Consider the following 27,554-nt stretch of genomic DNA (forward strand, 5'->3'; position numbering starts at 1 on the left):
CAGTCACAGTTTGTAGCCATACTCTAAATTTAAGCCATTTAAAAACTCTCGGGAACTTTTAGTTATTTAAAAAGAATTACACAATGTTTTTTCTTTTTCATTTATTGCACAAGTTTCTCAAACGGTGTCAGTTAAAACATGTTTGAATGCCACCAGCATGTCGACAGGGATGTGATCGCCTGCCTGCTCTAGAGTGCCAGAGACTTGTGAGGCATGAGTTTCTGCCTGTGTGTGAAGAAATCTGGATTCAGGCCAAAGCATCAACACATCCGTGATCAATCATCCACTTGCTCAAACGCTCTGAAAAAGGAAACATCATGAATATCACTGTCGAGCGGTTTTAAATATCATCTGACGATAAACCTACTAATTTAGTATTATGAGAATTATTCATGCTTCAAAATATTTATTTTGCGGTTTCCTAGGGCGCCCTCTAATGGTAACATCAATACATTGCACACTTATACAAGGTCAAGGCTAAATGTTTTTGATCCCTTGTTTTGTTTCAATAGTTTATATAATCAATTCCAATTAACATTTAAGTATTGCTCAACTTTAATATCTTATTGAATCCTCAAACAGCGTAGAAAAACACTTTTTTTATTAGTTTGCTATTGATAACTAAAATCAAAATTAAAATGACTAAAATTTTAAAACCTAAATATAAGATGAAAAACTTAAAACCCTCAAACAAAGATTTTGACACGTCACTTTGGCACATGAAGAGATAATTCATTCCAAAGTTGTGAGTTTTTTTTTCTTCTGTTGAGCATAAGAGGAGATATTTTGAAAGAATGTTTTTTACTATGTGTGTGTGCAATTATTTACCTTTCTCTTAGTCCAGCATCTCTTTGATGCACCAGCAGCAGAGCAGGAAGTAGAGGCACTCTTTAAGAGACTGGATAACTCCATAAGCCACATTCCCTCCCAGCAATTTCCTGCCATGGCCCATCCTCAGAGCTGCATCGCTCAGGTTTTGGCCCATTGAGGAGGGCATGGCCTGGGGCAGCGGGCGCTGTGGGTGCATCTCACTCCACCTCTCCACGGTCGACTGGAGAGAGCGAGCGATACTTGAAGGGAGGAACTGAAGGAGAGCGGACCAGGTCCTTGTTTGCCGCTGCGCGTTGTGGGTCTCCACTTTTTCCTTCAACCGTAACGTCTCTTCAGATTTAACACTGGAGCAAACAGACTGCTGTGTGTTGTGGGATACACAGACCCAGTGCCCCCAATAAAATGGGTTTCATTCAGCTCTGGAAAATGCCAGCAAACTGTTCACCTCCTATTACACAATGGCCTCACAACATCTCTCATCTACCTATTGTTCATCTCTAATTCCACTACTGTGCAGTGAAAGGTCCTGAATGACTGTCAAAATATTCACAAAAAGTGTGCAAATAAATACAGACTTTGTAATAATGTGACGAGTGTCACAAAGAACGATTTATGCGATTAATCTTAAAGAAGAACAAATGACAGTAGTAAGATTCTGAAATGTGACATTTGATCTTGATCTAGAGAACTGCAAAAAAAAAAAAAGGTAATAGGTGAAATGAAACGCACCAAGAAAGGTGAATGATATATGTATTTATATATGTAATCGATCAGTTGATACAGGTGTAAACATTTATGTTTTCCCCAAAGAACAACAACATGATAATAATTATTAAAATAATCAAAAACATGTATTTAAAAAAAAAAAAAAGAAAAAAAAGAAGGAAGTAACATTTATATAGGCAAAGAAGAATAAAATGCCTTTGGCTTAGAAAATAGCAAACAACCAACCACAACAAAAAATAGACACGGTTACCACAATAACAGGAAGTGTTTCCATGCAACAAAAGGCCGCTGTGAAATATGAAAATGAGCAAACAGTGGCGAGTCAAAGTTGTAAAAGCCAGATTATTCCATATGGGGTTAGAATTGTTGCTTTATTCCAAATAAATAGATTATGATCCACAAATAAATGTAACAAGATTCACAAAAATATATCAAATTCACAAATAAATGTACAGAGTTTCACAAAAAAATATAAAACTCACAAATAAATAAAATGAGATTTGCAAATAAAAAAAAAATATATTTACAAATGTGTTTAATGTCACAAACACAACTCTACCTGGTATTTATTTGTGAACCGCTGTCTGTGCATTTGTAAATCACTGCACGCATTTGTGGATCGGTTCCTGTGCATTTGTGGATTTGAAACACTTCTAGCGTCGACGTGCAGATAAATCCACAAATAAGTGGACTCCACCCACCGTTTACTCAAGCCAATCAAATAACGGCCACATTGAGCTGACCAATCGTAGCACGTTATCGCTTCAACCAATCACGTTTTGGCTTAAATCCGGGGGGGCGTCTTGCCTGATCGGCCATGTTGTGCGTACTTGTCTGTAACGTTACTTGTGGACTTGTGAAATGTCATCAGTCTCTGCCCAAGTACTGTTTCCCTTTTCAAAGTTCACATCTAGCCAAGTCCAGTTCAAATCCCCGGATGTGTTCTTGCTCCGCTCCTTTTACCGAGGATGCATGGAGAGGTGACTTGTGCGGACTTGATACGGGCCATAACCCAGAATTCAGCTCGAACCAGGTTAGCATCAATGGCGGAGGAGAAAACTCACAACTGTAAGTTATACATTTCGAAATACTATTGTTGTTTTATCACAAAATGTAACGTAGTTCTAAGAGCTTTGATGCCAGAATGTTGTTTAAACTTCAAAGCTACCGTCGAATTTTAAGGAACTATTTGAAAATTTGCTCAGACGATTTCTTTACGAGTTGAAAAGTAGCCTAACCCTCGGCAAGTCCTCCTAAAAAGTAGCTAGGCCCTGTAACATTTTGTAAAATATGGGGCTGCCTGTGTTGATTCTGTAGTGGATAAACATTTGATATATTTTGCTTTGGGTATATCTAATGGGCAATTGTTTTGCCTGAGGGAAAAGTTTCCTAACTAACGTTTGCCTAACGATACTTATATCAAATGCAAACCTTATTTTAGAGTGCTCTTGTCATTTTAACCAAATAGTTTGCTTGTCTTTATTTACATTTTTTTTACAAATTCTTTTATAATTGTATTATTTTTCATCAACTTAAATTAAGCATTATTTTTTATCAAGGGACTGCTGAGGAAACTCGGGCCTTGATAGAGTGGCGGGCGGCCAACGAAAGGCTTTTCACCGGGAGGCGCAATTCCTCCAAAAGTTGATGGGAGTGAGTATTCATTTTGAGTGCTTGTATAATTCCCTGCATGTCTGAAGGTTTGGAGCTAGATTTGTACAGTCTTCATCCATAAGAATGAATACGTTATTGAAGTGGAATCATGTAAATCTTTATGGGTTTGTTTTGCCTATAGGCATTTTGTTCCACTTCTGGTTTGGCCATAACTGCCAAACAGGCAAAGAAAAAATTGAATAACCTAAAAGATAAATACAAGGTAATCTGCCTGTTTCTCTACTTTCTGTTACTGAAAGAGGCTTACCAAGATGTGTGTAAAGACTTTCCGGTCATATTTGAAACCTAACATAGATGCATTGGCCCTTACATTTTATTTTGTAAAATGTAGTTTACTCCGTTTACATTGTTTACTCTGAGACTGTAAAAAGAATAGTTCACCCCAAAATGAACATTCTGCCATTCACCTACAATTTTAAGTTGTTTCACACCTGTATACACTATTTATTTATTCTTTTTTTTTTTTTTTTTGCTTTACACAAAGGAAGAATATTTGTAACCTAAGAGTTCTGGGGCACCACTGACATGTGTAATTTTTTGGTGCCTCAAACTGTTAGGTTACAAAAATTCTTAAGAATATCTTCCTCTGTGTAGAGCAAAAATAAAAAATGTCTAAAAGTGTGGAACAACGTGAGGTGAGAACATGACAGCATTTTGCTTTATTTCAGGAGCTTAGGGACCCACCCACAGGAAAAGGGGTAGAGGCCGGTAGTGTGACTGCTGCCACCTGGCAGTGGTACACTGCAATGGATGCTGCACTCCAGGGGCAGCACTCGAGTTGTTGCATCAAACCCACTGCCACTACAGGTGGCTCAGTCAGCACACCAGGTTCAGCCCCTTCTGTGGAAGCCAGGAGTAGCCAGCAGTCAAGAAAGAGGCGACGGGACAGCCAGGCTCTTCTTTAGTTTCTAAAAGAACAGGCAGAGAGGGAAGAGGAGAGGGAGAGAGAAGCATTGGCGAGAGAAGAGGAGAGAGAGAGGGCAGCAACAGCCAGAGCAGAGACATATTTCTCTTTTAGAAAAACTTAATAAATTCTAAATTAATGTTGTATTTAATGATAAATGATTTTATATAGATTATTTGAATAAAAAAAAATAAAAATGAATGTTTCAATTTCAACCCTGGCAAATCATTGTTATAGCAACAGTGTATTCTTTATATTTACAACAAAAACACAAATAATATAAAATAATGTAATATCCAATGTCTATAGTGGTATACAATTATTTACAATCATGCAGTTAAATCTCAAGAAGAACATACCAACATTAAGAAAACGTATAAATGTATCTATACCCATCTACTTGCACATTTATTCATACCTATCTTTCTAATTAATGTCATAGCTATTTCAACTGTTTATGTTGCTCTTTTAATGAACATGACAACATCTGGAAAGGTTTACTGTCTAGATGTAGTACTGTTCAGTTAGACACCCAGGCAGTTCCACGGGAGAAGAAAGCTGAGCAGCCAGACGTCCTCGGAGATGGTTCCCTGATAGGTCCCTCTCACCCACTGCTGCATTCTCACCATCCTCGCTGTCTTCTTGTCCTTGGCTTTCCTCCTCCTCCTCCAAGAGATCACCTCCCATCACACAGATGTTGTGGAGGATACAACAGGCACCAATCACCTTTGGGGCGAACAGTGGCCTGATCTCTAGGGCCCGCAAGAAAATTGCACGCCAGTGAGTTTTTAACATCCCAAAAGTGCGCTCGATGATGTTCCGTGCTTGTGCATAATGCCTGTTGTATCGGGCTTCAACTTGGCCTGTTAATCAAAAATCGTGTAGAAAATGTGTAGTGTATTGCAAATTCATAACAGTAAAAATTTGGTTTATCGTGTGTGTGTGTCTGTCTGTCTGACATAAAAAAGTGTTCTTACTTGCGACAGGCTGGCGGTATGGGGTCATGATTGCAATAGGATGCTGCAAGCAAGGGTATCCCCCATCTCCCAAAAGATAGTATCCAGCTGGTGAATACAAAGCCTGCTGGTACATTGGTGATCTGTGCAGCACAAGGGCATCCTGTACAGAGCCTGGATTGCCAATATACACATCTATAAATATGCCTTTAGCATCACAGGTGCCCTGTAGAATGATGGAAGGGAAGATCTTTCTATTTATGTAGCATCTTTTTTGTGGCATTGCAGGAGGAACAATCCTGATGTGGCACCAGCAGCACAGCGGAATGCCTCATGGCCAGCAAGGCCCCCCACCTCATCCATTTCCTCTGCTTTTGGAAAATGAATAATTTTGTGGAGGATGGTCATCATCTCCACAACATTGTGAACAGTCCTACAAACTGTTGAAAGTGGCATGCTGAAGTCATCTGATGTGACCCTGTAGGATGCTCAACAGGCAAGCCAATAAACCGTAACAAGTACTTCAATTTCACGGCTCCATCCATGGGCTTTTTGACGGGGCAGCATCTGTACCAGCATGTTGATGCTGTTCCTGGAGAGCCTGAAAGCTGGCTTTAAATCCTCTCCAGAAAAAAACTTGACCAGGATTGGTACCTGGTCATTGATCTGTGAATACCTGCGAGTGGGACTTTGTTCCTGTTAAAATATATAGATAATATATTAAGAATGTTTTTACTTTTGTTGTATTATGTATTTGTTATATGTATTGCTTTTAAAAAGTTGTTACTATATGTACTGTCGTTGCATTGTATTTATTATATTTTTGGATTTAATATAAGCTATATACTCAGTTGTTTTAAGGATTTTGTCTAAAATTTACTAAAATCTGCCATAATTAAATCTCCCTCTAACATTTGCTCTTTTCGTGAAGTATTTCTTTATACTCTATTTCGGTTTCATTCATTTATTGATAAGCTCTAGCACAACATTCATCCCAGAGTCTAAAAGTTGTAGCCTATATGATTATTATAGATATTAAATTGTCCTGTTTGTGTTAATGCAGTAATATGATGTGCACCTAGCTATATAAAGATGATAAACTATAAACTTATTTGAGCACCACAAAGACAAATAAAAGGTGTGTGAAGTGTAAGCTAGTTAATTTAAATGTTATCAACTGTCAAACCTATTGTTCTTGTCAGTTTATTTGGTATACTGAAAAATCTAATGTTGTCTCATTACATCCCTGCAATAGTTTACATAACTTTTTGTGAGATAGTACTTTGTAGTCTGTTGATAGGGTGCCTATATGATACATTATAATAAATTTTTATTATGACTTTTCATTTGGATATACCTAACTAAGTCCACATAAGTATATGGGCAGTTTATGAAGAAAGAATCATTAGAAAAACGTACAATGCTAGAGAGACATGCTAATATGGCACGTCTCTTCGCCATCCTCCGCTGCATCCTGGCTTTTCTTTGAAGGATTCGTCTCCTCCGTTCGGCAGCCTCCTCTTCAGCATCTTGATAAATAGCAATTGCAATGGCAATCCTAAGCTGTTCCATTTTGATTTACACTTATTTACAATTGATTTACACTTTTCAACCGTATTATTTAAATTGTAGCTGAGTGGGTTTATTGCTAGATTGTTCTTAATGAAAAGAGGCAGTTGTTTCCATATATTTTATTTATTTTGAACGACGTAAATATAATCACAGTATTAATGTTACCTGAACCACATATTAATGTTTAATAGTTTTTAAAATAAAAAAGAGACAGTCGTTTAATATTATATTCAATTTCATTATAAATATAAAGTGAAAATAATCAGAGTAGGTAAATATTAGTTTTTTAATACTAATATATTTAATATATTGAAAATAAAAAAGAAGTTAATTCAAGTAAAACATGCATGCTGAGTGAAGCTATCAAGTACGCTGCCGTTCCATTTGTAGAATGACTGGACTCGCGTCCTCCCGTCCTCGAGAGTTCGTTCTTCTGAGTCCAACTTGGCATGTCCAAACTCGGAAGGACGGAAGTCCAGACTCTGCGAACTTGGTATTGAGAAATGCCCTGACTGTCTGTAGTTGGTCTCAAGTTCGGTGTCTATTCCCGCAGTTCCCCTGGCTGTAAGCCAAAACGTGATTGGTTGAAGCGATAACGTGCTACGATTGGTCAGCTCAATGTGGCCGTTATTTGATTGGCTTGAGTAAACGGTGGGTGGAGTCCACTTATTTGTGGATTTATCTGCACGTCGACGCTAGAAGTGTTTCAAATCCACAAATGCACAGGAACCGATCCACAAATGCGTGCAGTGATTTACAAATGCACAGACAGCGGTTCACAAATAAATACCAGGTAGAGTTGTGTTTGTGACATTAAACACATTTGTAAATATATTTTTTTTTATTTGCAAATCTCATTTTATTTATTTGTGAGTTTTAATTTTTTTTGTGAAACTCTTTATATTCATTTGTGAATTTGATATATTTTTGTGAATCTCGTTACATTTATTTGTGGATCATAATCTATTTATTTGGAATAATGCAACAATTCTAACCCCATAATTCCAGCCCTGTGTATGTTTGCATCCACGCACATAGACTCATAAACACACTTTCTTTAATCTCCATTTGTCAGTTAGTGACCAGATCCGTGGTGCTATCAGCACATAAAAAGTCTAATGGCAAATGATTAAAAAAAAACCATTCAATGCATTAATTTGAATAAAATTCACATAAGCGTGAAGGCTGGTCACATACAGATGCAGTAGCCCCACACTGCAGAACACAAGATCCAGGGGGTGTGGTTGGATCCACATCTAGGGGGTGGAGACGGGTGGGTTAAGGGATATGTAAGGTGGGAGGATCTGGATTTTGCGTTCTGCAGTGAGGACCATCTCTACATTTGCGGCTGGGATCCATCTGGATTCATAATGTGGAATGAATGTTGACCATTGACTCAAAGTCCAAAAGTGACATCTATTAAAAAGATAAAAAATAAAAAAGTTGCCCATCTCAAATTGATAAAGTATCCAGATAAGGGTCTTTGTACATCTGACTAAGTGAATCCTCAATTTACATAGATTTGTGTGATTAAAAACAATGCTACTGCGTTGTCTTCAGGAGAGCCTGTCAAATCTTACACCTTCATGTTTTTTTCACCCAGTCCAATCCTGTGAGTTTACAAATTCCCAACAGATACATTTGACACAGATCCACACAGTGAATGACTGGTTTTAGACAGCTATTAGCATAGGCAAAGCTTATTTACATGTTCTCTTGCAGGGCAGCTAATGTTGGTTACTAAATGACAGATAAAAGGTGTTTATTCACATACTGAAGTTGAAGCAACATAACATGATACTAAGCAGTTTTATTTAACCCACAGACCAGCACTAAACTAAGCACAGTAAAAACAGCGTAGCAGAATTAATGTGCAGAAGACTGCTTTCCCAAAACCTGTTCTGAGCCTCACTAAACTGGTGTCGTTTTTGCAGTTGATTATCTTTTCAGTTGTTGTTTTTTCCCCAGAAAAGAAAGTGTCATGATTACCCATAGAATCACAAAAAGGCGACTGTGTTTTATCGGTGTGTGTCTGTGTTTGGTAAAAAGGCACGATCAATATCAGAGCAAACAAAGATGATAAAAGTGGTTTCCTGTTTGTGGCTTCAACAGAAACTGCACTTGCGGCTGCAAAGACACGTTCACAATTCATTTGGAGTGCTTTTCTTCTTCTTGGTTGGTGTGTCCCCTTGTGATATATGTTGTTCAAATGCAAAGTGATTATAGTGAATCTTTGAAAAGGACGCATGTTTTATAACACACACCATAGCCTCCTTACGCTTTCTCTAGTAACTCAAGTCTCCGGGACAAACAGAAGCAGCTGACAACTCGATATATTTGTAGATCGATTGTCAATGCGAACAGAAGTGACATCCACAAGATAAATAGAACCTCTATTTTCCAGAATAAAACCATCCCAATGATGACGTCAGCTGATTGAGATGACATCATTGCAACAAATATATAAAAAGTTAGTTAAAATGACATCATAAGAAGGCTTTAATCTGATCTCAAACTATGATCCTTCAGTCCTATTCAGGCTTACGCACCCATGTCCACTCATTGCACTTCATTTTTTTTCTCTTGTCCCTTTTGTCCCAAGCTGATGATGTTATGTGGAAAGGGAATGTTCCCTTTTTCCACAGTCTAGTTTGTTGTATCTCATAACAGGCCGCGTTAAGTCCCTCACAGCATCTGCTTATTTGCATAAGGAAAAATCCACACAAGCTTTCACATATGTCCAGGGGTCTTCCCAAATAACCAAAATTCCTCACGTTCGGAATTTTATAAAGGGTATTGAGAGGTTGAGATGAAGAGGCATTTCTGTGTGTTATCCCCTGGCTGGAACACTGGGAAAAGAGATATTCCGGTGGGAATTCCGGATGTGATTCATTAGATGCAGAAGGCGATCGCGAGGATGAGCTCTGGATTCTCTTTAAAGTTTTGCATATTCATCAGGCAGTCTGGACACCACGGCAGTGCAAGATTTCCAAACGACCGCAACAAAATGCTCTCTGAAAACAAACTCTTTGGATTTCGCCCATTCCATGAGATGTGAATCTTTAGAGTGCTACAAAGGTTCTGCAATTTTAGTGCATTCACATCAACTCTCGACTCTAAGAATAATTTGAGACATGAAGCCGTGTTTGGGACATGATCCATTACACATCTGCTTCTCTTTCAAACACCTCATAGTTTGGCTTTTTATAATCACTTATTTCAAGCAACGTGTCCGTTTGTCCTGGAGTAGAATGATTGCATCGTTTGGTAATTTCATGGCCGGTGGTTGATGCGGTACAAAATTCTTTGTTTCTGTGAAGATATGATTAACTTACACTCCCAACTGATAAAAATAAAAAATAAAAATTCTCTAATAGAGTCTGGCAAAAAAGCAGGAAATAGAGGAGTTTGTTTCTCTTAAATGTGTGTTTTTTTTTTTTTTTTTTTTTTTAAGCACGGCGATCGACTGGCTGCTGCAGACACACCTCACTTCCTGCCGAGATGATTGGCAGCCGGTTGTCCTTGTGATAGCTAATCAAGTGACTGACGCTCTCGAAGCGGTGGTCTTTGGTGCGCACCTTTGAAAGGAAGAGAACAGACGTTAAAGAATTGTATTAACATGCTATATAATTCTATAATGTTTTAATAAGGACAAAAGGTATATTTCATCACATTACATACCACTCCCTCTGGATCCACTAGAAGCAGGTGTTTAGATTGACCGCCCTGCTGTCCAGTGAGGACGTACTGGCCTGGTGTGGTGTTTGACTCCCGCACCAGGAAGTCTCCATCCTTGGTCAGGAGTCTTTCGGCCTGCCTGCGGCTTATAGGTCCGTGGAACCAGGGCTCGTTTTGTAGCTGCTCAGCCAGTGGGGTCACCACTGTTCCCGACATGCCTAAAGCAGCATCAAATGGCTCTGAAAGACCGAGAGCATGATATTGGTGTATCTCTGGAGAATTTACACTTAGTTATTCTACATTTACTAATACTAACTAAACTTCTTTTTATTTCATCAAAGAATTATAATAATTTTAAATAATAAAAAACTAGTAAAAAACTTTGCAAATCATGCTTTTATTCATGTTGAACAGATTTTTACTGTATGATACTATTATATTAATGAATATGAATAAACATTTTAAGAAGTAATTGCTTTAATAATCATTTTACTGATTTTCACACGGATTAAGGAAAAATGTAAAATCACTATTTTTAGCCATTTTTGAACAAACATATGAATATCAATACATTTTTCCACGCATAAGTTACTCACTCATATCAAATGCATCTCTGGTAGCATTCCCATTGGCTGCTGGCGCTGGGAGGCCGGATTTTTCAATATTGACGTATGAGGGGTCATCAAACAAGCCTCCCTCCTTAACACCCACTGAAAGGGAGAAAGAGAAAAGAGAGGATGACTGTGAGGTTAAAGTGAGTTAACCTTCAGGTGAGTGCGCTTAAGCTTTGACATTCTGATCCAGCCATCCAGAAGCCACCTATCAAAGGAACTGTGTAATAGGTTTGGGCAGCTTCCAACAGAGAGCATTGAACAGTGACAGAAACACTGCTGACTCACTCTGCAGAATGGCAGTCTCAGCTGAGAGCAAAATGAAATGAAGGGAAGTGCGATAATATAAGACTGACAAATACTATGTGGCACTATGAAAGGAACAGGGCAGGGATTATTAGTTTGAAGCATGTGTGTTTGTGCAAACCTGACCTGGAAGAGGAGGCAGAGGCTGCTTGTGAATATCGTTCTGGCTGGGCTGTCCAAAGGGCTGTGGAGAGACAGTGAATTAGAGTGCTGATACATATATTAACCAGTGGAGTTTTGTTATTTAACGAATCAGTGTTTGTAAATTAATCTTTTAAGTGAATTAAACATTCTAATTCACTTTTATACACTGAATCATATTTCTTGTGCACTGAAGTCTCTGTTTTTTGAAGACGGTGAGCTCTAGTGCGCTGGTGGCTTTTCCAGCCTGTAAAGACTGACTATAACATGAGCCAATAGCGTTTAATACAACAACAACAAAAATTATATATATATATATATATATATATATATATATTTTAACTGTCCTTAACAGAAACCTTTGAATGGTAGGGTCTCATGGTTTCCATAAAAAATATTGAGCAGCAAAAATGTTCTACCATTGTTAATAATAAAAAGATGTTTAGGGAGAACTAAATCAGCATTTTAGAAAGACTTCTGAAGGATCATGTGACACTTTAGACTGGAATAATGGCTGCTGAAAATTCTGCAAAATTCATCATGCTTTACAATATATTAAAGGATTAATTTAAACTGAAATAATATTTCACAATATTATATTACTTTTATCATATAGATGCAGACTTGGTGTACTTAAGAGAAAAAAATGAATTATTACAAACTTTGATATTACTCCAAGTGTTTTCTGGTTCTTTATGGTAGAGCTTGAAAAATGCTTACTTATGCTTAGCAGTTCACACAATGGAGGAAAAATTGAAGATCTGCTTTGTTGCCATTCGCAAGAAAAAAGCTTATGATTCTTAAACCCTTGCTGTGTTCTCTTTATAAATTTTCATCCACACAAATTGTTATAAAGGACTTATTTTCAAGACTTCTTTTGGCTTTGAATGAATCTGTTCTTTTTCATGAACCAAATCCACTAAATGATTCACTAATAACACAAAAAGAGTCACTGAACAAAACTTTGTGGTCATGAATGAATTCAAAAGACTTAAAATCCCCAAACAATGTTAATGAACACATGCTTGTGCAATCGTGTGCCTCACCAGCGTGGCTCCTGTACTGTGTCCAGGACGGGTCCTCATGTCAACCAAGCCTCCAATGGGAGGCTGTTTACCGGGGAAGTTATTGTAATATGGAAAGTCTTGAGGTGGAGGCAGGTCCTCTTCCTCTTCTTCCCAGGCCAACCCATCGAAAGGAGCCATCCTAAAGGTAAAGATAAACATTATGATATTATTATTATATAGAGATGCTGTTTGAGTGATGACATGATGTATCGTTTCGTTCTGATACCAGCAGGAACAGACACACACTCAATAAAAAGGAAGTAGGAACAATAAACAAATAAAATACGCTCCAAAAAATATACGTTTTTAATGAGCCTTTTTGGTCTTGTTTTCTAGTCAAAATTCCTGTTGCTGTTTTAGCCTTATTTACATCGTATTTATATCTTATACATTTCCATTTTAGCTTTTGTTATTTTTATTAGTTGCATTATACTTCTATTTAGCTTTAATTCTTGTTTCAGTTTTAGTTTTTTAAAGGTAATTTTAGTCCCTTAAACTTATTTCTATTAGTTGCCAATGCAACAGTTCTCATTTTCATTTCAGTTAATCATCTAATATTTATATACTATTTCAGCTTTATTAAATTAACAAAATATTTTTTTATAGCTTTAGCTAAGAACATCACTGTTACTGAAAAGCAAAAAAATGCATAAAATAATACTTTTTTTCATAGAATGCATGTAGAATATAAAGTATATTTGGATTATCAATCATCTTTTTAGATATTTTAATTAGAAATAAGGCAATAGTACTCATTAGTAATAAGATGTTTTATAGTGTACGCTGTGGGTACGCAGTGCAAATAGCCAGTCATGTGTTTCAGCACAGACCTTAAACGCATGCCGTAAACAGACATACAGGATATTAAGGGGGTTTCTAAAGACCCTAGGAAGGTGCCATCATTAAACAATGCACAAACACTCATGTAAACACACTGACATAAATGTAAATGTTTGCAGCACTTGTTTGAACAGGCACATACCGATCATGAGGGGTAACCACTTTGGGGGGGTTCTTCAGGTACTGTTTAAAGCGGAGTTCAAAAGCCTGGCCAATGGTGCTGATGACTTCCTGAGCCAAGCCCTCTGAGCACTCCAGGATATGACATGCTACAAAATATCAGATATTGAATATCAAGACATCAGTCATGGCCAAGAATAAGATTTTCCTTAAAGTGATAGTTCACTCAAAAATGAAACATCATGTCATTCCAAATCTTTTGGGTAAATAATTCCTTTAAAGCCATAAAAAATAATGCTACATATAACCAAGTAATTTCGTATTTAACATCAAATAAAGCAGTAATTTACAATTCACTTCACTCTTAAACTATCTTTACCTCTCTGATTGACGGGGTCTTTGGCGACGTAGGCAACATACTCTGCTGTATCCTGGGGAGAAACAGAAAGAAAGGGATGGAGAAGAAGAAAGGAAGAATGAACAGGAGAACAATAAGAGAAATTAGAGAGTAGACACAAAGAACAAAGGGACAAGCAGAAGAAAGCAAGTCTTTTAGCTGAGGGTGTCTATTCACTAAAGGGCAGGAAACAGAAGAGGAAACAGTAGGGGGAAAGAACAGATGACTACTGACAGCAGGACAGATGAAGAAGACAAATGAGAAAGAAATGACAGAATGAGAGTAAAGCTGATAGAAGCAAGAGTAAGACGAATATGAGGAAAAGAAATGTATGTAGTAGGGTTTCATCCATCAACCGACTGATTAACGATATGTACATATTTATTTTTATATTTAATATTAATATTTATTATATTTAATATTAAATCAAAATAATTTAAATCAATAATTAAATATATATATATATATATATATAAAATCATTAAATAAATAATTAGTATATACACATTTAAATTATTATTTTCTAATTAAATTTCTAATTGTTCAATTACTGGTTTCAATTTTGCATTATGTTTGCACACACACACATATACATATATATATATATACACACACTCACAAAAATGTATTCTAGAATGTTATATTAAGCAATAATTGTAATTAAATATTTAAATAATAAATAATTAAAAAACAAAAATGTAAGATTTTATATTATATTATATGTATTAATCAATAATTAAATTACATTATTAATCAGAATTAACTTACAATTTAACTATAATTTTATTATAATAAATAATTGAATGAATTTAGACAGACTCAGGCAACCCACCAACTAACTGATTTTGAAAATATGTAGTTTTGCACATTCCTTCTGCTGGCATGTTGTACTTTAGTACACTATCAAGGTCTTTGCAGTGAATGCAATCATTATTTAAAAAGAAATGCTATAACAATGACTACATTGAGCCCATTTGTACAGATGATCCGAGGACGTTTGTATGTGTTGTGGAGTCTGGCTTTGCATGGCCATCAACTCGGTTGATTACGAAACAGATTTGTGCTACAGCTGATTAAATTAACTACTGATAAGCTTAATCGATGCAATTAACAACCATGATCGGCAACAAATGATGAACATCCCTAGTAAACACAGAATAAGAAGGAGAAAGAGATATCGAGAGACAGGGTGCGACTCACTGGATCTCCTCCTGATGCAAAAGAGATGGACTGCATGTGATGGTTGGCAATAATCTGTAGGGAGAGAGGGATGGAGAACAGGACAATGTGACAAAAAAAAGTGCAGTGGGCATGAGATGAAAATGATCAAACATGGAAGCGACAGAGGATGAGTAAAGTAAGGGATGGACAGAGAGGGAGACAAGGCGACAAATTATGTGGTGAGACTGTGGTCTAACAAAAAGGAACAGAGCTATTGTGTCCAGTATTCTGCATGGTTTATATTCATTAAGATAAACACACATCAGCAGGGCAATTACTCCAGGGCAGGCCCTAGTCTGGGCTCCAGTCAGCTGCCTGCTGGGCAGCCCGAACGCTGATAAACCTCACTGCACTAATGCCAACACACTGGCATATAACTAAACAATTATTAGCGAGGGAAAAGTCCTGTGGTGCAGCTGTAAACAAGCCAGAGGATATCTGCTCCAGCCGACTACACCAACTTTACATAATTTAGTGGGCATCTGGGTAACACTTACTTAGTTAAACATCAACAAATTTCTGAAGATTAACCCTTTGAAATACCCAATGCAGGTTACTTTAAACTATTTCCACTTTCTTTCATTTCCACTTTCCACTTTCTGTTTTAGTCAAGTAATTTTTTTTAACTCTAACACTTTTTGTAGTTTAAAGTGTAATTTAGATCAATTAGCTCAACTGTGATGGTCAGACAGGACAAAGAAAAAAAAAAAACTAAAGATTTTGGCCATATAGAATCAGCAAATTTAAAACATGTATTTTAGCACAATTTTATGATCTTATGACAAGTGAGGAGGAGGCTTTCTCAGCTTATTCTCTAACAATTTGTGATCAGAGCCAAACTAGTGTTTACACTAGTGTACACTCTTCAGGGAAATAAACCTACTTAAATAGCTTGTCTCTACACATGGCACAACTAGGATATGAGAAAGAATTTTAAACATTGTAGAAAAGGCAAATTTCACTTTTAAGTCATACTGAGAAGTATCTTATTCAGAGGTATTTTATCCATCCTGTACTGTTGTGAAGAGTGTCTGCATAACGCAGGGTGCTTTCATCATTAGCTGCGCGTAACAGTGAATTTCACACAGCAAAGGAGGCACTATATACTTGTTTGTGTGCATGTGAGATGCCTAACCTGTTTGCAGTCGATTGCCAGTAGGTTTAGACTGCTGGTTGACACGGTGAGGCTGATTGTCATCCCTGCAAACTGGAGATTACTCTTCCCTAAGATGGAGGAGAGACCACGAGAGGAGGGCTGCGAAGAGACAGAAACACAGAGACTCCATTTAATTACACATAAAGGAGTCATATGATGCAATTACAATTTTTCTAAACAATAAAGTCTTAAATCCAAAGAGATATTCCTTATTCAAGTCAATACTCTGCATGCCCCCTAAAACAGCTTGTTTAAACACGCCAACACATGTCTACGTCACTATGTGGAAATATTTGCATAATGCCGCTCAAATGTTCACGCAAAGAAAGGCGGCCTGGTTTCAGTGACCACAGTTAGTGTTGAAGCAGTCATGTCAGAGAGATGTTGTGTGCTTCTAGGTGAAAGCAAAAGCACTTTATTTGGCCTTCCAAAAGTAGATGCATTTAGGAATCTTTAAGATTACTTACAACAGAACAGCAATGCATTTTATAGACGACAGGTTCGTGAACCTAGGAGAGGAGGTAATTCTGACTTTGCTACGACAATCTGGCGCTTCTGAATCAGCTACTGTAAGTATGTTTTGTTATTAGTTTAATAATTGAGTATTTGCTACTGACTGTTCAAATGCAGAGTTTTGCATGTTGTTTGTGTGTGTGTGTGTGTGTGTGCGCAAGAGTGTGTGTGTGTGAGAGAGAGAGAGAGAGAGAGAGAGAGAGAGAGAGAGAGCGACAGGTTCACACAGTGGGAGTCTGCGGTTTTAACCGACTTTGGCTTGTGTAACGAAAAACACATAGGAGCTTCATCACTGTGTTTGTCTCACCACTCTGTTCCTCTTTCGGGCTTGAACTGATGGTAAAACGAAGGACATTATTAACAGACTTTACATTCATTTTGAAATATGAAACTCACGATTATGGAAAGGGGCATTACATTTACGACGGGTGCTTAATGTGTTCGGCCAATCACAATGCACTGGTTCAGTTGGACAATCACAGCAGACTGTGCTTGTCAGAAGGAGGGACTTTGTAGAAAACGACGTTTGAGAGAGGCGGGGCATAGAGGACCTACAATAATGTACAGTATTTGAAAAATAATGTGTTTTTTGAACATTAAAGTATGTCAACATATTCTGTTACACCAAATACTCAAGATAATGATCTTTAAAAAAGTATTATATGACCCCTTTAACACACTTTCAGCTAGTTCCCTTTCTGGTTCACTTGAGGTGAACTGGGTTTAGTTCACTATAAGAGCTATATGTGAAAACACCCTAAAAGACATTTTGAATTTTACAAAAGGTTTGACAGGTTTTTTACAAAAATATTAAGCCATTTGCACAGCTGTTTTTGATACTGATAAGAATATTATGTTCATTAAGCAGCAAATCAGATTGATTTTCGAAGGATCACGTGATACTGAAAACTGATTACACTTTATAATATATTCAAATAGAAAATGTTTGTAAACATTTTTATATTTCACACCACACTATTAATGTTTTTACTGTATTTCCAGTCAAACAAATCCAGCTTTGTTGAGCATAAGAGACTACTTTCACACAAAAAAATTGAATTATCTGTGCTAAGCCTATTTTTGATGTGTTAATTTTAGGCATTAATGAATGTAATATAAAGAATATATTGAATAGAATGAATTCTTTGTGGTTGGATTTTAGTTTTATGTAAATGACTATTTTAAGGGAGCATTGCGTAGGTTCTGAAATTTCTAACCGTTACTGACACCAGTGGCCGTTAGAGGAACTGCAGCCAGTCTCATGCTCGTTCTCAGTGCGCACGCTCTTTTTTTTTTTTTTTTTACTTACGAGGAGTGTCCGTGAGTGTCTGAATTGTGCTGGAGGCTGGTCGCTTCTTTCCATCCGCAGAGTCCATTTGAAAACACAATTGCCGATGCTTACTATTATGGCTGGCGTGCCGTACGGTTGTAAGCCCAAGTAGACGAGAACGCGCATGACGTCACATTTTGTGAATTTTCGCGCCAATTCGAGCCAGACTCCTCCACACACAATTGAGGCTACAGGCTGACAGAGGCAACCGTGTTGGACAGTCGAGGTGTCATTCTTTTTTTTACATCATGGTTGGCTCATACCTCTACAAATGAAAACTCTATCTTAAAGTTTTTTTAAGTAAAAACCTCCACATAGCTCCTTTAATGTGATCCCCTTTGACCAGACTTTAAGTGGCATACGACCAATACCAATTCAATATTAAAATCTGTTATTAATGGAAAAACTCAATATGATAAACCAGAATTGATTTTATTTTCACTGTAGAGCCTCTGTAGCAATACTATCAGTGTGAAAGCACAACACAAGCTCCGCTTAACACACTATTCATGCATGTGCCTTGAAACAGGTCTCTGTTGATCATAACAGGATCAGGACAGACTATATATATAGGGCAAATATATTGCGAGCTTGAAAGTCTGTGTCTGAGAAAGTTAGATAAGGTAAAGCATTGAATACCTTTCTCCTTCTCTGAGCTCCTTTGGCACCTGGTACTGCCTCACACACCATTGATATTGCCTCCCTGAAATACAAAACAAACGGTTATAAATACATAATGCTGGGTGCAGATTGTGAGGAGAGTATAATCAGATTGTTAGATGAGTTTCTATCACACTCCTTTTCATGCATTCCCAAAATACATATGACTGAGGACCTTTTACATTAGACACACGCTACAGTCATTACTTGTCCTGCCATCTCACACACACAAAAAAAAAACGATTAAAAAAAATAAATTTTTACATTTTTCCAGACTATAATAACATACGCACACCCTACTAATATTTTTCCTCAGATGCATTTCCCCTTGCAGCAAAACTGTGGATTATGCATGAAAACATTTTATCAAGCAGCTGCTTCTGTTCATATTGAGAAATTATTGTGTGTAGCAGCCATTAACAAACACAAACACAGAGAACCATGAGGGTTCTAGAGGATTCTATTACAATTCTTTATGGTTACACAACAGGGCTGATGCCATTATAACCCTTCTCTTTCTTACATGCAAAAGCATTGCATTTCAGTGTTGACTGCGTTACATTTTGCAAATAATTTGGTTTAATATGGCAAGTGTTCTGCAGTACTTATTCACAAAAGTGTGATAATGCAAGACACTGGGTGGCTGTGAGAATGAGCAGATGGTTGTGTATGTTCATTATTTTAGCATTTCTCTTTAGCGTTCTCTTTCTGTCACACTCTTTGAGAGATCAACATGAATTTTTCATCAGAGGAGCTTTTAACCGGACCTGTGTGAGAGAGTGCATGTTCGCGCACATGTGCATTAGGATGTGGAGAGAATGAACGATTAAATCACTCCTGTGGGACACTGTGGATATACATACACTGGAAATTTGATCGAATATGAGAGGAAATGCAAGCGAGAGTGAATGTGTGTGTGCGTGTGTATTACCTGGTAACCTGAGTTCTGGTGTTGAAGTCCAGCGCTCTCATTGACTGCATCACCTCCACGCAGCCCATATACTGCAGCAAAGACAAAGACGACAAACCGTCAGTCACAGCACTTCGCATGCTATTCATCCAAATAAAAAAAATAATAGTAATAATAAAATAATAATAATAATCCTATTGCTGCTTGGACATCAAGACATAATAATAGCATAATAATGATAACCATCATCATCATCATCAAAATCATTATAATACGCAGAAAACTGCATGCAGAAATGACCAAGTAATGCTTATTGTCTTCAAATTAATGTTTTAATTAATGTTCTGCTCCCAACATAAATAGTATATGGGTGGGTCTTTAATTGACCATTAAAAATGAATAAATTTCAGCCCACTTTTCATGTACACCTGTTTTAATAAATTATTTTTAATACTAATAGTAGTATAAAAATTTAAATACTGTTGTAATATTGTTAAGGGCTGTGTCTGAAATCACCCTCTATACCCTTATATAGTGCACTTCTTGAGTGGACAGACATTTGTAGTAGGGCTGTCAACGAATATTCTAAATTCGAATATGTATTCGAATAGTTAAAAAAAAAACGAATTTCGAAGGTGAAAATTAATATTCGAATAAAAAAAAGTTGTAGTAGAGGCGTGGTTGTCTGCTTTGCGAGTGGGCGTGCTAGCGCGCCTGAGGGTTCAGGGTCAGGTCACAGCCTCACAGGAGTCGCACTGTCTGGCACAGCATCACTGCTGAAAGTTGACGCATCTTCATGGAAGATGCCAGCAAGTGCAGAGCCCAACTCGACCACAGCAGAGAAAATGAGGTAAAATTGTTGACCCGCGAGATAAAGTTGTATGCAAGCTATTTAAGATACAGTTAGCATACCATTCGACCACTAGCAACATGAGGTCACGTCTCAAAAATGTGCACCCAAATGAGCATGGCATAATGTGTGGAACTCCAGCTAAACAGTCACGTCTTGACACTTAACGTTACTTTGCATCGCTCGCCGCAAGCACTTTGTCTGCAACGTGACAAGAGGCCATAACGGAAAAAATAATTTCGTTCATTTGTAAGGACATGAGACCGATCAGTATCGCGGATGGGGCACGCTTCGGGGAGTTCTGTCAAGCAATGCATCCGAGGTTTGATTATTTATCGTTTCATGTCAAGGAAAAGTTCCATGTTTACCACAGCACAGCTTGCTCGGAGCATTCAATGTCAGTTCTATATGCTGTAAAACTTCAATTAATATTAATAATATTTGTTTCAATCACTGAATGAAGCCTGCTATATTTGGGACAACAGTCGCGACCTTAAATTGCTTGCACAAAAATTTGTTTGTTCATTTAAACCATTATGCGCAGAGAACGTGAGGGTGAGAGAGCGTGAGGTCTGCAGTCTTGGCCATTAGTTGATTTCCTTGTTTTTGTGTAGGTAATACGTTGTCATATATGTTTAAACTTAAAATAGACTATCTATACAAGTAGTTATGTCTCTTTTTTTATTATTTTTGCCTGTTATTGACGTGATGCGCGTCATTGACAACATGCGCAACCAGATGTTCGAATTGTTCGAATATTCGTGTATTTTTTAGAGGGAATATTCGAACGTCAATTTTGACAGCCCTAATTTGTAGTGGTGTCTGAGACCCCAGTGGAAATTACCAGGAGCACTGATTCAGTCCCACAATGCAAGGGTATACAACTGGTGTACGCTCAGCATCTAGACGTTAGAGAACACATAACATATGCATATCTGGCCAGAAAACAGCATCTGCATAACTTCCAGTGCACACAGTGTACGAATTCACTCGCTCGTATTCATGCACTCATTTAGTGGACTATATTAGTGGAGTAATGTAAGTAAAAGGCAATATGTGGGGGGCAATGTCAGATAACAATGGGTAACAATTTTCATCAGTCTTAGAGTCTCTACGAATAGGCTGATGACCTGAATCAGATGTGTTTAACTATGGGAACTAAGTTCTAGGGCATTATTGGTTGTTTGTTATTGTTACTGAGTTCTAGATGGCTCGGTGATCCAAGTCTCTATGAAAAGAAACCAGGGGTGGTAAGAGGACAGAAAACTGGATGGACAGACACATACATGCATCTTACCCTGACAGTGTAGGAGACCCCAGCTGCGCTGACCACACTGTCCGAGTGCAGCCAGCCTCGGGTGGGCTTGTTGACAAAGGATCCGTGCCGCGTCCACTCATCTCCGCCAAGCTGGCCCCCTTCCACACGGGCCCTCCGCGAGGCCCCACCCAGCCGGTTCATATCCTGTGGGGGACGAGGAGGAGGAGATGGGGCTGTTAGAGAAAGGAGAGGAAAAGGAGGAGAAGAGCTGGCAGCAGAGGTCCGAGTGTCTTCCAGAGACTCTCCCAAACCTCTCTGACCACCTGGCACACTTGCCGGCCTGCTGGAGGCCTTCAGGCCTGGGAGCAGAGTGGAAGACACACCCAGCCGCAGGGCTCCCATCCTGGGGAAAAAGGAGCAGAGGGTGGTGGGGCTGTTTTCAGCCTGCCGTGGAGACGAAGAGGGGAGGATGGGAGTGAGGGAGGAGGAGGAGAGAGAAGGAGGGATCCCAGGGGGGGTGAGAGGGGTGAGAGGAGCAGAAGAAGGGAGAGAGGGATTGGATGCAGTCTCGTCTGTTGAGCTGAAGGAGTCGCTCCTGAAGGGCGTGTATTTGGTTTTGGGGACGAGCTCCATGATGTCTCAGCCGTCTTAGTTGTCCAGTAAACGTCCTTAAATGTCTCTCCACGTCGCTCTATCGACGATCGATAGCTTGTCTTCGCTTGTCTTTTATAGTCCTCTTTTTCTCTGCATCTACCGATTCCTTCATCATCACACCAGAGAGGTCCGGAAAGTATCAAAAACAGGATGTGAAAAGAGACGAATAGACAGATGAAAAAAATGTAATAAAGTTTTCTGCTGTTGTCATACACAGCTTGTAGGTTTTGCATCAGATCTTAAGTCTGCATAGAGCTTCTCAGGACACTATGAATTACTAAATATAGAATGATTGTCATGAAGTTACTGATATAGTCAGACATAAGTGCTCCAGACACAATCAGTCTCGGTAGATGTGTGAAAGAGTACTATTGTGTTTTATATGCATGCGAGTGTGTTTATGTGCATGTTTATTTCTCTTTGCATGTGCTGGGCTCCACTCTACTAGCTCTTGTCTGACAGACTCCCATAAAAAGCCTATTAGCTGCAGCTGAGACTTTCAGAGTGGAGGCTTCCGTCAGACAGACGGATCAATATAGTGAGAGAGGAAGAGAGCGGGAAGAGATGGATGGAATATGCTAAAAGTACTGATCCAGTGAATGTGGATCATTTAATAATGATTCAAACTGCTGCATTCAGTGATGATTAGACTGGCACCGATCAACATAATCCTCATCGTTTGGTTTAAAGACTTAATTTAGTCCAGGTGTTAAAAAAAGTACACCGGGGATCTACTACAAGGGTTACACTGACCTATAGAAGGTCTGTTAATTATCACTTGATTTGAAACTACCCTATATTTTTGGTAAAAACTGAAATTATGCATACAATATTAAGCTAAATCTGAAGTTCAGAAGCTAAAGTGCAGCTAAATGTTTAATTTTTCCTTCAACATTATTAATAAATATATAATGAAAAATGAAATGAAACTCGACTTTTTGATTCTGTACATAATGATTATTTTAACTGGTTTTAAGCATCATATAAATACATATGTTAATCTGATACAATACACATTTTACTATAAGCCAGACTTAAATTCAACACTTAATTTCATACAATACATAAAAAGGGGACCTGATGTACACTATTTAGCACCTAGATTACATGAAGTCTGAGTACATGCAAGTTTATTTGTACCGTCTAAATCTGCCACCTCATGTCCTGTCACACATCTGAAAGCGCTTAGAGCAGACACATCCCCATCTTTTCCTGTCACTCCCTTTCCCTCCTCCTCCAGATGATTGTGGGACCTCTATCGCCAAACCGAGCTCTATCCCTATCTTTTTCCTCCTCTTCTTCTCGTCTTTTCCAGATCACCTCCGGCTGCGCTGCTTTCGCGCCCTCGGCACTCGTCCCTTTAAGTCTATCCTCCTCTCTATCCTTCCTCTCCTGAAATCCCTCCCTCAGCCTCCACACCGTGTATCCCACAGTGTTCCTCCTCTCCTCCTCCAGCTTCTGCCTCTCTAGCTCTCTCTCCCTCTCCCTCTCCAACACACTCGCTCTCTTCTTCCAGATAATCTCTTGTTCCCCCGCACCCCCTCCCACGTCTTCTTTCCCGTTCTCCAGGTTGTCCTGCTACTCCTATTTACCTTTAAAAAAAAATACAAAAAATAACACCTGAGAGCCTCTTTGCGATCATCAAATTAGCGCATTAATTCACTGAATCAACAAACTCAGGAAAAAATTATTTGATTATATACACAGATAATTAACCCTGATAAGCAACAGTTTGTAGAAATATGATTTAGAACTGACAAATGACTCAGAAAGCCCTGAAACAGTTAGAAGATACTGTATAGAAGATAACATGGGTTTGAGCACCATTTAGAGAATCACTGATTGGTTGGTGTGATCCGTGAAGAAGTTAAAGTGTGACAATCCAGCCGCAAGGGAACTATGATGTTCCTAAAACAACCACGTTTCAGCACTGTCAGGGTGACGGTAATAAGACCCGACTGGCCAAATCTGAAGTCCCGCCTCCAGAGATCTGCTCATTAGACGCTAACTGGAAAATCAATCAGAAGCTCATTAGCCTAAATGACATCTTAAAATCAGGCAAACAAGTCTTGGATTGAGCGGATCTTTATAGATTTGTTTCCTGAGTGAAAACCTACCACCTAAATGTCACTTAGCAAAGTCAAACACAGAATTTTACCGCGCCAATGCAAATCCCATGGGGAAAGCACTTTAAAACCTCTGATAGAGAGGCAACAGTCTTGTAACCTCTCTGAGCTAACAGAGCAGGGTAACCCTAAACTTCACAAATGATTGGAATATATAGACCATTAACAGTTTCTACTGGTATTATGAATGCCGTTTATAGCCAAGTCCAGCTGACTTCGACCAAATTCACTCTTGTTCTATGTACAATGGTTTTCACTGAATATATATATATTTTACATCAGCAAACACAAAAACACCTTGAGCTTTTATTGTTGTGGTTTCCTTTGTCCATTCAGGTTTTTCTGATTGTTTTTTTCACTCTTTAGCACCAGTGTGTGACTACAAAGAAGCCTCAGGGCTTCAAAAGGACAGAGTGTCTTGCCTCAGATGTTAATGAACTAATGCGAGACATCCCAAGTTGTTCCAACAGATGTGACTGGCAGTCAAAGACAACGATGCGGCTCGATTATCTCGGTTTTGACTGCGACAAGACCCGAGAGACATGAAGGATTTATGTGCACTCCTTTACATCTACAAAGTGTCACGTTAGTGGTGCTATTGGGCCATTCTTATGGAGAGATTCCTCACAGAGGACCTGTAAAGAGAACCACTCAGACCTGGTTGACAAAGCGTTATGAGATGTTATGTACATGTTATGAGATGAAGTCCGTAAACCGTATCACGATGACAGGGCACCAGTAGTTTAGTGCTGCAGAGCTCACTGTATTCAGTATAGTCCAAACGGTTTAGCTCATTTTATATCTTGTGCACTTACACAGAAGTGTCCCAAACTTGGCTGTATTACCGAGTTGCTCATCGTGTCATGAACTTTATTGACGTCAACACAACATGGCACAGGAACAGCACAGTGTTTAGGAGAACTTGTACAGAGAAGTAGAAATCCAACTATATATATATATATATATATATATATATATATATATATATATATATATATATATATATATATAAAAACATTTAAATAATATCATAACAGTTTACCACACTATTGGTAACCTAGCTTGGGTGTAGCACCTGTCAGTTAGGAATATGGCAAAATCCCTGTTTTGATGATGATGGGTTGCTTCAGAAACCAGTACACGTGAGTGAACGAGTTGCCAGCCCAACAGTGGCTACACTGTATCTAAAGTCTGAGAGGTTCCTGTTCATCATGAAGTGAAACCAAAGACAAGTAAACCAACCACATAGAGAGACTACTGTCAAGCACAGGTGTAGTTAATAGGCTAGACTGTATATTTATAATTAATGTAAGCCGAAACAGCTAATCTTACTTATCTCCTAAAGGTAAATCAGATGTTGAATTAGTGCAGTTGAGCTCCAGCACAGATGGAAAAACCTGAGTTTAACTACACCATTTGAATATAAAACATCATAAATCAATGATTTAGATGTCAGTGAAAAAATAAGTCCAATGTTGGATATGTCAACTCTGATTTAGAGATTGGCTGAATGAACTAAAGATTCAGAGCGAGCACCTTGAACTCTTGTAAGGTCTGAAGGCACGACTCTTTCCTAATTCGACATTGAACACGGAGTCCAGTTAAAAGCATAGCTTGGGACACTGCAAGACGCTAGCGCAGAAGTTGTAAAAGACAGGCAGTGAGAACTTAACATGCCAATGAAACTGTTGCTATGGTAACAGACTCAGGAAAAAATGTGCGAGACAGAGTCGTGACACAACCAAAGCAAAGGCCAACAAGTTTTGCCAACACAAAACCTGTCGGCACTCTCCCCATCCAGCCACGAGAGCTCAGAGCTAGCATGAATCAATGTTCTGCAGCGAGCACTGGCACAGAACAGGAAAGTTCAACCGCTGCCGCCACAAACACCACAGCGGTGATCGCACTGGTCCAAATGAGAAAATCAAATATTGCTCGAGTACACACACACACACACACACACTCTTAAGACAGACTCATGCACACTTCCGCCTAAAGACAGCAAAACTAGCAAAAGCTCAAAAGTAGTCCTGATATCTATTAAATATCTACTGATATCTATGAAAGCACCTGTTTATACAAAAAAAAAGATATCTAAGTTTTGCATAAAAATCCTGATTTTTGTCTGCATAACTCTTAAGTAACACCAAAAAATCACTATGTAAATTAAAAATAGAAGAGTTCATAAGATGTAATACAAAAAAGTAAACAAAACAATTTGAAGAGCTTTTTTTTGGTCCTCACGGTATAGTTGCTGCAGAAAGTTATTTCATCCACTAAATCCTTGGATTAAAAAGAGAACGAGAGAGCCAGATTTTAGGTAAAAATGAACGACCTCCATGTTCACATCATAATCACATTAATATTTAAACAGTGCCAGGCAATTCTCCTCCTTCTCCCTCACATGCTTTCTGGCTCAGCCCCCTCCCTGAAAGACAAAAACACGCTCTTTTGTTTTATCCTTTTCTTCTGTTTTCTGTAAAATCACAAAGTCACGCCGGCTCCCTCGTTCAGCATCAGTCTTGTCCAGCTTCACTTCTTTGGAATGGCGTGATGAACGGCACAGCGGTCTTCTTTTGTCCTCTCCTTCCCCCACAGTCTCTCATCCGCTCCTCTCTCCACCTCCGTCTGTGTGTGAGGAGCGATGTAGCCAACTGTTCTCTATTCTCCTCTCCTCCCTGTCTGGTCTATCTCTCTCTCTCTCTCACTGATGCTAGTGCTATTCCCCCTGCACTCCTGCCCCCTCCTTCCCTTTCTCTCTCACTCTCTCTTCACAGTGTCAGTCATTTATGCATTTATGAGAGTGAGCATGCATGCACAAGCAGCCAAACACCTCTCTCTCTAATGCACAAAATTATGATGATAGAGAGTAAACGCATCAATGGATGGAGAGAAAAAGCGAATGAAGAGCAAGAAATCTGCCCTCAATGCTCCTCCCATGGTAGCTCAAGAGCCGCCAAGTTGCAGGGGCTAGTCATTTCTGTCTACTTCCTCTTGATATTCCATAATCCTCCACATAATTACAATTTTTTTCATAAATCTGACACTTTAAA

At 38.5% G+C, this 27,554-nt stretch overlaps 2 protein-coding genes across 5 annotated transcripts in view; both read right to left on the reverse strand.

Annotated features, from left to right (window-relative positions):
• Positions 1 to 81: 81 nt before the first annotated feature.
• LOC132103623 (lens epithelial cell protein LEP503-like) lies at positions 82 to 1,248 on the reverse strand. The gene is made up of 2 exons (XM_059508717.1): positions 829 to 1,248; positions 82 to 300 (listed from the first exon to the last, which is right to left on the reverse strand). Exon 1 carries the CDS (start codon positions 1,025 to 1,027, stop codon positions 836 to 838), a length of 192 nt encoding a protein of 63 aa, XP_059364700.1. The 5' UTR covers positions 1,028 to 1,248; the 3' UTR covers positions 82 to 300; positions 829 to 835.
• An 8,646-nt stretch (positions 1,249 to 9,894) lies between these two features.
• Positions 9,895 to 27,554, reverse strand: part of LOC132102982 (SHC-transforming protein 1-like) — a 29,507-nt gene continuing 11,847 nt past the window's right edge. For 2 of the 4 annotated variants that reach the window (XM_059507752.1, XM_059507753.1), the window contains 12 exons: positions 21,761 to 21,925; positions 19,635 to 19,705; positions 18,683 to 18,746; positions 16,180 to 16,299; positions 15,024 to 15,077; positions 13,806 to 13,857; positions 13,449 to 13,575; positions 12,446 to 12,605; positions 11,385 to 11,442; positions 10,938 to 11,051; positions 10,345 to 10,580; positions 9,895 to 10,241 (listed from right to left, as the gene is read on the reverse strand). In XM_059507752.1, coding sequence (XP_059363735.1) covers positions 10,113 to 10,241; positions 10,345 to 10,580; positions 10,938 to 11,051; positions 11,385 to 11,442; positions 12,446 to 12,605; positions 13,449 to 13,575; positions 13,806 to 13,857; positions 15,024 to 15,077; positions 16,180 to 16,299; positions 18,683 to 18,746; positions 19,635 to 19,705; positions 21,761 to 21,925 — 1,350 coding nt within the window. In that variant the 3' untranslated portion in view covers positions 9,895 to 10,112. Of the gene's footprint in view, positions 10,242 to 10,344; positions 10,581 to 10,937; positions 11,052 to 11,384; positions 11,443 to 12,445; positions 12,606 to 13,448; positions 13,576 to 13,805; positions 13,858 to 15,023; positions 15,078 to 16,179; positions 16,300 to 18,682; positions 18,747 to 19,634; positions 19,706 to 21,760; positions 23,323 to 27,554 lie in introns of those variants that run through there. The other 2 variants (XM_059507750.1, XM_059507751.1) reach the window with 2 other exon arrangements.

This window comes from Carassius carassius, chromosome 24 (genome assembly GCF_963082965.1).
Source record: "Carassius carassius chromosome 24, fCarCar2.1, whole genome shotgun sequence".
In the NCBI taxonomy this organism is placed as follows: Eukaryota; Metazoa; Chordata; class Actinopteri; order Cypriniformes; family Cyprinidae; genus Carassius; species Carassius carassius.